This window comes from Pteropus alecto, unplaced genomic scaffold (assembly GCF_000325575.1).
Source record: "Pteropus alecto unplaced genomic scaffold, ASM32557v1 scaffold125, whole genome shotgun sequence".
Classification (NCBI taxonomy): Eukaryota; Metazoa; Chordata; class Mammalia; order Chiroptera; family Pteropodidae; genus Pteropus; species Pteropus alecto.
Window position 1 is genome coordinate 10,734,660 of NW_006436888.1, and position 9,444 is coordinate 10,744,103.

The 9,444-nt window shown below is 62.0% G+C and overlaps 1 protein-coding gene across 1 annotated transcript; it reads right to left on the minus strand.

Moving 5' to 3' along the window:
• Nucleotides 1-298: 298 nt before the first annotated feature.
• ACTRT2 (actin related protein T2) lies at nucleotides 299-1,432 on the minus strand. Its single transcript, XM_006914408.1, has one exon. It carries the CDS (start codon nucleotides 1,430-1,432, stop codon nucleotides 299-301), a length of 1,134 nt encoding a protein of 377 aa, XP_006914470.1.
• Between the last annotated feature and the right edge of the window lie 8,012 nt (nucleotides 1,433-9,444).

A 9,444-nucleotide genomic window follows, 5' to 3' on the forward strand; every position in this document is an offset into this window, starting at 1 on the left:
TAAAGGCAGACTCCAGGGCCCTGCCCGTTGGAGCCCCGGGCACGAGGCCCCGGACCCTGCTTTTGGTCCAAACTTTCAGATGGACACAGCCTAAACTCATAACCAGGGCTTTCTTGGGGGGTGGAGGGGGATGGGGGACGGGACTCCTTAAAAGAGATTCACCGCCAAGGTCAAGGCCTCCGAGAACGAACAGAGCTGATGCGGCCAAGGACAGACTGCATCATTTTGTCTTTTTATTGTGCTCCCCCGGCACCGAGCGGCGAGCTCACAGCCCCCGGGGCTTCCGGGCGCGGGGCCCTCAGAAGCATCTTCGCTGAACCACGGCCGTCCCAAACTCCTTGAAATCTGCAGCGGTGACCCACATCTGCTTGAAGCTGCTCAAGGAGGTGACGATGGAGGCACCGATCCACGTGGAGAACCAGCGGTCGGGGGGAGCCGTGATCTTGATGGGGGTCCCCTTGGAAGCCAGCTGCTCCAGCTCCCTCAGGAGCCGGTCGTCAAGGCCCTGGAACAGGGAGCTGCCCCCAGACAGCACGATCTCCCCGAAGAGCGTGTTCTGGATGTCGGCGTCGCACTTGGTGATGCTGTAGGAGACGGTCTTGGAGAGGCCCGGGCTGTGGATGCCCAGCAGCTCGGGCCTGAACAGGGCCTCGGGCGCCTGGAACAGCTGGTCGCCGATGCGGATCACGGTCCCGTCCGGCAGCTTGTAGTCCCTGAGCAGCAGCTCCGGCCTCCGGGAAAGCTCCTTCTCCGGCTCCACGGCCACGTAGCACAGCTTCTCCTTGATGTCGTCCACCAGGGCCTTGTCCGGCGTGCACGGGAAAGCCCGCCCACCGGCCAGCAGCAGCCGCGTGAGGTGCTCCGTGATGTCCCTCCCCGCCACGTAGAGCTTGGTGACCGCGTGGGGCAGGGAGTACCCCTCGAAGATGGGCACGGTGCAAGTGACCCCGTCCCCGCTGTCCACCACCAGGCCCGTGACGCAGGCCGAGGCGTAGAGGGCCAGCACGGCCTGGTCCGACAGGTAGAAGGCGGGCACGTGGAAGCTCTCGAACATCACCTCAGCCATCTTCTCCCGGGCCTCCCTGGGGTTCAGGGAGGGCTCGGTCATGAGCACGGGCCGGTCGCTGGCCTTCACGCCCAGCTCCCACTCGAACAGGTGCTTCCAGAGCTTCTCCATGTCGTCCCACCGGACGATCAGGCCCCGCTCGATGGGGCTCTGCAGGTGCAAGACCTCGGACTCGTGCAGGGCGGCATCCCCCACGTAGTACGACTTCCGGTTGGCCCCCGCCGAAGGCCCCTTGAGTTTCGGGTGCCCCACCACGGAGCTGATGACGTGGCGAGGGCCGATCTCCCCGGACAGGCCTGCTTTGCAGAGGCCCGACCCGTTGTCAAAAATCACGGCCGGAGAATCTAACACGAGTGGGTTAAACATGCCTGCAGCGTCCCTCTCCGGCGTCGGCCAAATGAAGACAGAACCCTCTCGGCCACTGTGACACGAGAGGTCCCTCTGGAAGTTTTCAGGGCACGGGATTCCACGCTCCTCGGGGGGGTCTCCCGGGAGGGCTAGCAGACGGCGGGTCCACGAGGGCCCTCCATCCTCACCCACAGATCTGCTCCTGCAGTGGCCCGGGCTGCTCGGGCCTCGCCCATGGTGACGCCGCCTATGTAACAATCCAGCCAGGGATTGTGATGCTCCGCCTGCATCACGGCCTCTGGGGGGGCGAGGCTCGCAGCCCCCGACTCCCTGCCTGCTCAGACACCTAGTGCAAGAGGCCAAGCCGTACCCACAGGCGGCGTTACCAGCGGGCTGTGCTCCTGAGGCCGAGCCTTAGAACCAAGTGAAGCAGCCCGGCTTGGGCCTACCCAGAGAACTAGTGTCTCTGGCCCACTGAGCTGTCATTCGTGGAGGCGACAAGAATGCACTTCCTTTGCTAAGGAGTGACCAGGCACAAGGCACGGGTCCAGGTTAGAGAGGCAATGCCCACAGCCCCATCACAGCAGGCACGTAGAACATCTGTTTTGAATTCAGACTCCTCCAGGAAGCCCTCAGAGATCTCTCCTCCCTCACCCCGGAGCCCTGGTTCTCTGTCTCACCGAGTAGATAGAATAAGCGAAGACCTCTGGGCCCTGCCGGCTCTCTGCAGGAGTGCATGTCCCTGCCATGGCTTGAAGTCAGGGCCCCTCATTGCTCTCTGCAGCCCCGGGAGCTCTGTCTCAGAGCTGCACCTAGTAGTCGATGGGGTCAGGAACAAAGTGGCCCTGATTCGAGCTGGGACGTCTCTGTCCCACAGCCTGAGCTTCTGAGTCCAGCCTCCAGAGAACCCGTGCCCACCAAACAAGTACTCACACTGGACTTTCGAGGAGGAAGCCAGGGGCAAGGTGGGCCATGGCCAGGCCTGGGAACCAAGGCTCACTGTACTGTCTTCTCGGGGAGGGTGGGCGTCTTGGTGAGCACGATGCTCATCTGATGGTGTTCCTCCCCCTAGTCCAGCTCCTTCCCCAGCCCAGAAAGCTCTCCCAGAGGACACAGGGCCTCACTGCGTGCTCTGCCAACCCACCAGCAAAAAGTTCATAAGTGCTAGTCATGCAGTGTAGACTCGTGGTGTAGACATGCGCTACAGATGTGAGGCTTCAGGGGCACCCACCGGGCTGAGCTCTGGGTGGGAGTCAGTAAAAACGTCATGTGTTCAGACGTTTTCCCCAAGGACACCTCCAGACAGAAACGGAATAAAACGTGTGGCATACTCGGGACCCCTGTCAGCTCCCACCACGAGGCTTCTGAGATCTGGGGTCCAACATTTGGGGGAGTGTGTGTCCCCGGCGAGCTGCTGTGGGAGCAGGGTGGCCAGCGGGACGCTGTGACTTGGGGTCCAGCCTGGGGACACCACAGCTGGCCTGCGCACTCGGTTCTCGGAGGGGGCTAAGATTTTCTCATTGTTGTGTGGCACTCGGGGATGAATCGGGAGGCGCCTGCCCTCCAGCCTCTGGATTCTGGCCCCACAAGTGGCCCACGTGGGGGCCGAAGACTGCATGTCAGTCTTGAATGCCGGGTCAGGCCCCACAGGTGTGTCCCCGTGGCCCGGCGCTGGCCGGGGCATTTGGCATTCGCAGGAGGGACAGAGGGGAAGGACAAACACTCGGGCAGAGCTCAGACTGGCCACTTGGGTGTGGGGTGGGCTGAGGCCAGTCGGCACCTCGTAGCTGAAACAACACACAATAACGGGGTCCCAGGGGGCAGCTGCCTGTGACCTTTGTGCAGGCCACACAGGCAGATCCCAGCTTCCCGCAGCTTCCCTGCCCCCAGGCCCGGCTTCCAAGTTCGTTGGCCTCCAAGTTCGGTCTGGGGCTCTTCCACCTGTTGCCAAACCTACACCTTGGCCATTCGCTGTCCGTCTGTGACCCCTGCCAGCCCCGGACATCACGGACCCTCCAGGACAGAGCTGCGAGGTCCGGGCCAGCTATCAGGGCGGCGGCTTGGCGCGAAGCCCTTGAGCATTTCTAGGGCTCCTTTTCCTAAACGTCATTACTCCCTGCTGAGCCTGGGAGACGGGCTGCCCTTTGTCCCCGATCTGGCACCCCAGCCTGCCCCCCAGCCCAGGACATTGGTGGCCACCGCGTGCAGCGTGCCCGGCACAGTGGCCCCGGGAAGGAGTCACCTCCACGTGGGACGCAGGGTCCCCAGCCAGGAGCTCACGCTCCCTGCTGCACACTCAGGGACAGAAGGCGGGCAGCGGCCAGCTCCTCCATGGTCATCTTTGCTGGGTTTGTCATCGGAGCCAGCCCAGGCTCAGCGATGGCTTGTCCCCTCATTAAGCGTCTAATCCAGCTGACAGATTGTCCTCTGCATAGAGAAGAGCAGGAAGGGTCTGAGACCTCGCCACCAAGAGGTGGGGTATTCTCGGTGGGTGACACCACGTGGCCACTGAGAGGGCCCCGTGGGTTTATGAGCCCTGGCCTACGGGAGGCTATATGGGTTTCAAACACCGCCAGGCAGAAATCCCAGCCCTGGCTCTCAGGTGGCCAGGACCTGCTCCCCTCCCCGTCCCCAGGCCACTGTCCCCCCGGAAACACCTCCGCCCCGACCACCGGGTCCACGTCAACGCCCACAGCTGTCCTCACCACCTTGTCAGGCGCAACAGAAACACAGCGTGGCTGGGCATTCGCCGTGAAGGTTGTCTGCCAAGGACGTCGTCCGTGTCCGACTCCAGCCAGAAGCCACCGGTCGGCGGCGGCCCCGCCCCCACCCCGGGCGGCCATGCCTCGTAAATCGCTTGAGCGAGTTTATGGGCGAACTGGCTGTAACTCCATCTACCTCCGCAGGGCAAGGCTCGCCACCGCGATTATTCTGGGGCTGTCCGCTTCGTCCCCTACAGGAGGGCCGGCTCTAGCCTCTGCTCAGGCTGTCGCCAGTGGCGACCCTCTGCGGCCCGGCTAGGCCCTCGGAGGGGCCCAGACCTGGAGGTGGACAGCCGCTGGCAAGCCTGGGGATGCTGTCAGCATTTAGGCTTCGGAGCGGACCGCCCTGCTTCCCACTGCCCTGGTTCTACGTCACTGGGCCACCCAAGCCTGGGCTGGGGGCCGCCCTGTCTGTCCCTTTGTCCCTGGTTCCATCTGTCACTGGCGCCCAGACCCTCAGCCAATTAGTGACCAGCAGCCCAGGCTCATTAGTGCTGGCTGACATCTGGCGGCCAGATCCAGTGTCGGGCGGCAGCCTGAGTGAACAGGGTGCCTCCGAAGATGGCACCGCTCTTGCAAGAAAGAGAACACGTACATGTCCAAGGCAGCTGTACCAGTGCAGGGGCCGTGGCGTGTGCGGAGGCCCCCGCCACGTCTTCCCTTCCTCCTCTCCGCCCGGCGTCCCTGGAGGAGCCCAGAGCCCTGCGCACTCTTCCTGGTACCAGCCTCTTAAATCTCTGAGATGGAACTTGTCCACCTGCCTGCCCACCAAGCCACCCATCCACCATCCATCCACCCATCCACCCATCCTCTTAAATCTCGGATGGAACTTGTCTACCTGCCTGCCCACCAAGCCACCCATCCACCATCCGCCCATCCACCATCCGCCCATCCACCATCCATCCACCCATCCACCTATCCACCCATCCACCCATCCACCATCCATCCCCCCATCCACCCATCCACCATCCACCCATCCACCATCCATCCACCCATCTACCATCCATCCACCCATCCACCATCCATCCACCCATCTACCATCCATCCACCCATCCACCATCCATCCACCCATCTACCATCCATCCACCCATCCACCATCCATCCACCCATCTACCATCCATCCACCCATCCACCATCCATCCACCCATCTACCATCCATCCACCCATCCACCATCCATCCACCCATCTACCATCCATCCACCCATCCACCATCCATCCACCCATCTACCATCCATCCACCCATCCACCATCCATCCACCCATCTACCATCCATCCACCCATCCACCATCCATCCACCCATCTACCATCCATCCACCCATCCACCATCCATCCACCCATCTACCATCCATCCACCCATCCACCATCCATCCACCCATCTACCATCCATCCACCCATCCACCATCCATCCACCCATCTACCATCCATCCACCCATCCACCATCCATCCACCCATCTACCATCCATCCACCCATCCACCATCCATCCACCCATCTACCATCCATCCACCCATCCACCATCCATCCACCCATCTACCATCCATCCACCCATCCACCATCCATCCACCCATCTACCATCCATCCACCCATCCACCATCCATCCACCCATCTACCATCCATCCACCCATCCACCATCCATCCACCCATCTACCATCCATCCACCCATCCACCATCCATCCACCCATCTACCATCCATCCACCCATCCACCATCCATCCACCCATCTACCATCCATCCACCCATCCACCATCCATCCACCCATCTACCATCCATCCACCCATCCACCATCCATCCACCCATCTACCATCCATCCACCCATCCACCATCCATCCACCCATCTACCATCCATCCACCCATCCACCATCCATCCACCCATCTACCATCCATCCACCCATCCACCATCCATCCACCCATCTACCATCCATCCACCCATCCACCATCCATCCACCCATCTACCATCCATCCACCCATCCACCATCCATCCACCCATCTACCATCCATCCACCCATCCACCATCCATCCACCCATCTACCATCCATCCACCCATCCACCATCCATCCACCCATCTACCATCCATCCACCCATCCACCATCCATCCACCCATCCACCCATCCACCCATCCACCCCTCCACCATCCGCCCATCCACCACCCATCCACCATCCACCATCCACCATCCGCCCGCCCATCCAGCCTCCTGGTCAGTTATGTTCCCTCCCTTCCTCATCCCTCCCTTCCATCCACCTTTCCTCTCTTCGTGGCTGAAGCAAGGACCGTCTCTTGCAGAGGGCCAACTCAAGTCAAACCCGAATTTTCGACTTCGAGGGTGGTTGGCACCCTCTTGTTGTTCAAGGATCAACTGTGTCATCTCCAGTCCTTCGGGAGGGAAGTCCAAGATGACGCTATCTGCAGAACTGCGCCCCCTCTGCAGGCGTCGGGGGGGACGGTGGCCCTGGCTCGTCTCCAGCTTCTGGTACCTCCCCGGCTTGTAGCAGCGCGACTCCAGTTTTCGCCTGGCCTTCCCCTGTGTGTGTGTGTGTGTGTCCCCTTATATAAGGACACCGGCCACACTGGATGAGGGCCTAACCTAATGACCTCATCTAGATGAGATAATCTACAAAGACCCTGCCTCCACATGAGGTCACATCCGTGGGTGCTGGGGGTCAGGACTTCAACATAAGGATTTGGGGGATGCAGTTCGACCCACAATGCCAGGCCAGTGAGAGCTGACAGTGTTGGTGTGAGGGGCGCAGCAGCCCCCCAGCCGTGCCTGCCTCACGCGGCACAGGAAGGGGCCATACTCATCACCTACCGCTGCGTAACGCGTCACTCCCCAGTCGGCATCTGGAAACGACGGATACTTCCGATCTTACAGTTTCCATGGGTCTGGCATCTGGGCGTGGCTCCTGGGTGCCAACAGCTCAGGTCTCCCAGGAGGTTACTGTCGAGTTGTCGGCAGGGCTGCAGCCTCATCCGAAGGCTCCACGGGGAGGTGAGGACTCTGCCGCTTCCGGCCTCGCCCACACGGTTGTTGGCAGGCCTTGGTCCTTTGCCCTGTGGGGTCCTTCCAGGTGGCCTCACGACATGGCAGCTGGCTTCCCTTAGGCTGAACAATGAGAGGGGGACAGACAGAGACAGAGACCGAGAGCATAAGCAGCCAAGATAGAAGCCACAGCCTTTTTATAACCTAACGTCAGAAGCTGTGTTCTATCGGTCAGAAGGGACACAGCCCCGGCCACACGACAGGGAGGGTCGTGCACACACAGGTGTATGCGCCCAGGTCATCGAGTGCCTCCTGGGAAGCTGCCCACACAGGGCACCGGCCAGAGTGACAGGCTTGACCCAGCAGGGGTGCTGTGGGGGAAAAGCAGGCCGTGCCATCTGAGGAGGCTGGCCTCACCAGCAGGGGCGCCGGGGGCGGCGGTCAGCCGGAGGGGGCTCCCTGGCTGAGCTGCTTCTGGCTCCCTGAGGCATTAGCTGGGGACTCTAGTGGCCTCGTTTATTTAGCCAGTCCTGCTGCCACTTCTTACGGCTTCAAAATGTCATATCCTGATCTAAGACGTCCCAGACAAACTAGGGTTGTTCCCCCGCCCCCCGCATGGGCGAGCAGTCTCTGCCTCCCTCACCGCTGAGTTTCTGGGCTCCGGGTCAGCCCATGGCAGGGCCACGCCAGGCCCATGCCAGTCCGGCAGAAGCACCCTTGCGGTGGCCCTCAAAAAAGAGGGTCTCCTGCCCCCTGCTGGCGCCTGGTGGAAGCGTCGCAAGACGTGGTGCCGGGGGTGGCTGGGGCGGGGAACAGAGGGGGCTTGTTCGTTTCGTGGCCAGGCCCAGACCCTGGAAGAGGAAACAAAAACAATATTTGCTAAATAGGGAAGGAGTCGCCGGCCGCAGCGGGGAAAAGGTTTATTTTCAAGTGCACTGAGGTGAGCACCGGGAGGAGAGCCGCAGCGAGCGGACAGTGTGCGGGGCCCGAGCACCCGCCCGCCAGACGCCACCGCGCTCGCCTGTGCGACACACACGGAAACACATCGGCGACGGTAACGCGGCCTCCGGCTTGTGCGGTTCCTGCCTCCCCGAGCCCCCATGCACCGCATCGGTGCCAGGATGTGTGCTCAGATCCCAGGCGAGTGACAATGGATCTAGGACATCAGCGGATGGGAACGTGACGTCTAGAAACGCACACTGCTGGCCTTACCAAGAGGCAGAGGGCGACGTGCCAGGGCGTCCCTGGGCGGGCCGGGCTGCGGCTCTGAGGTCTTGGTGGCGAGCACCAAGGTGGCCCGAGCGGAGAGTCCAGCCCCTCCAGCCCCACCCCCAGGGGTCCTGATGCAGTGCAGCCCTGGGCCCCGGCACCCATCCCATCCTGCACCTCTCTGCTCAGCTCCCTCCGGGCTAACAGCCCCGTCGCTGCTCAGGGACCTGCCAGCCTGAGTTGGTGGATACGAAGGGCACCTGGCACAGAGCCGCTGCCCCAGGGGGTGACAAGGACTGAAGCCAGTGAATCCCGAAAGCGTGCTGGTCGGCCGGTGGCGCCTCAGCTCTCTAAGGGGCCCCTTCGGGCTGAATAATAGCCGTGGCCAGATGTGTCCAGACGCCTGAGGCGCGCCGGCCCCACCCGCTCTGCACCCCGTCGCCCGCCCCCCGCCCTCTGGCCCACGCTGCTGCTCACGCTGGCCTCGCTCCAATTCCTCAGGGGCGGGGGGACTCGCCCCCACAATTTGGAGAGATTTCCTCTGAATTTCCGGCCATTGGCAAAAGGTTCAGGGGGGTCTTCCTAGATTGCACTCTCTAACCGCACTGCCCATCACAGCCACGGCCACCTGTCACCAGGGCCACCGCGGTTCCTTAGAGGTAAACACTCAGTGCCTCGGACGCTCCTGTGGCTGCTGGCTGCCAGGCAGGGCATGGGTCCCCCAGCAGTGTCGTCTGCAGCTTCCTCTTCGGGGACTCACTCCCACACGTGTCCCTGCAGATCACGGTAGCCACGTCGCTGCCACCTCTGACCATGGCATGCTGTCTCTCCTGCCCCGCCCCTGCCTGGACCACAGCCTTTGGGACGATGAGTGAATGAATGAATGAATGAATGAGTGAATGAGGACGCACACAGCACTCTGGGCAGTGCCCAGCTCCCCACCTGGCCCCTGGGGGTGGCCGTCCTCAGAAATGACCTTTCCGCCCCAAAGGGGAAGCAGCTCCCACAGGATGGCGTTTGGGGACGTTGTGACAAAGGCCGGCAATGCCATCGGGAAGGGAACTGCCCGGCTCTGTTATCAACG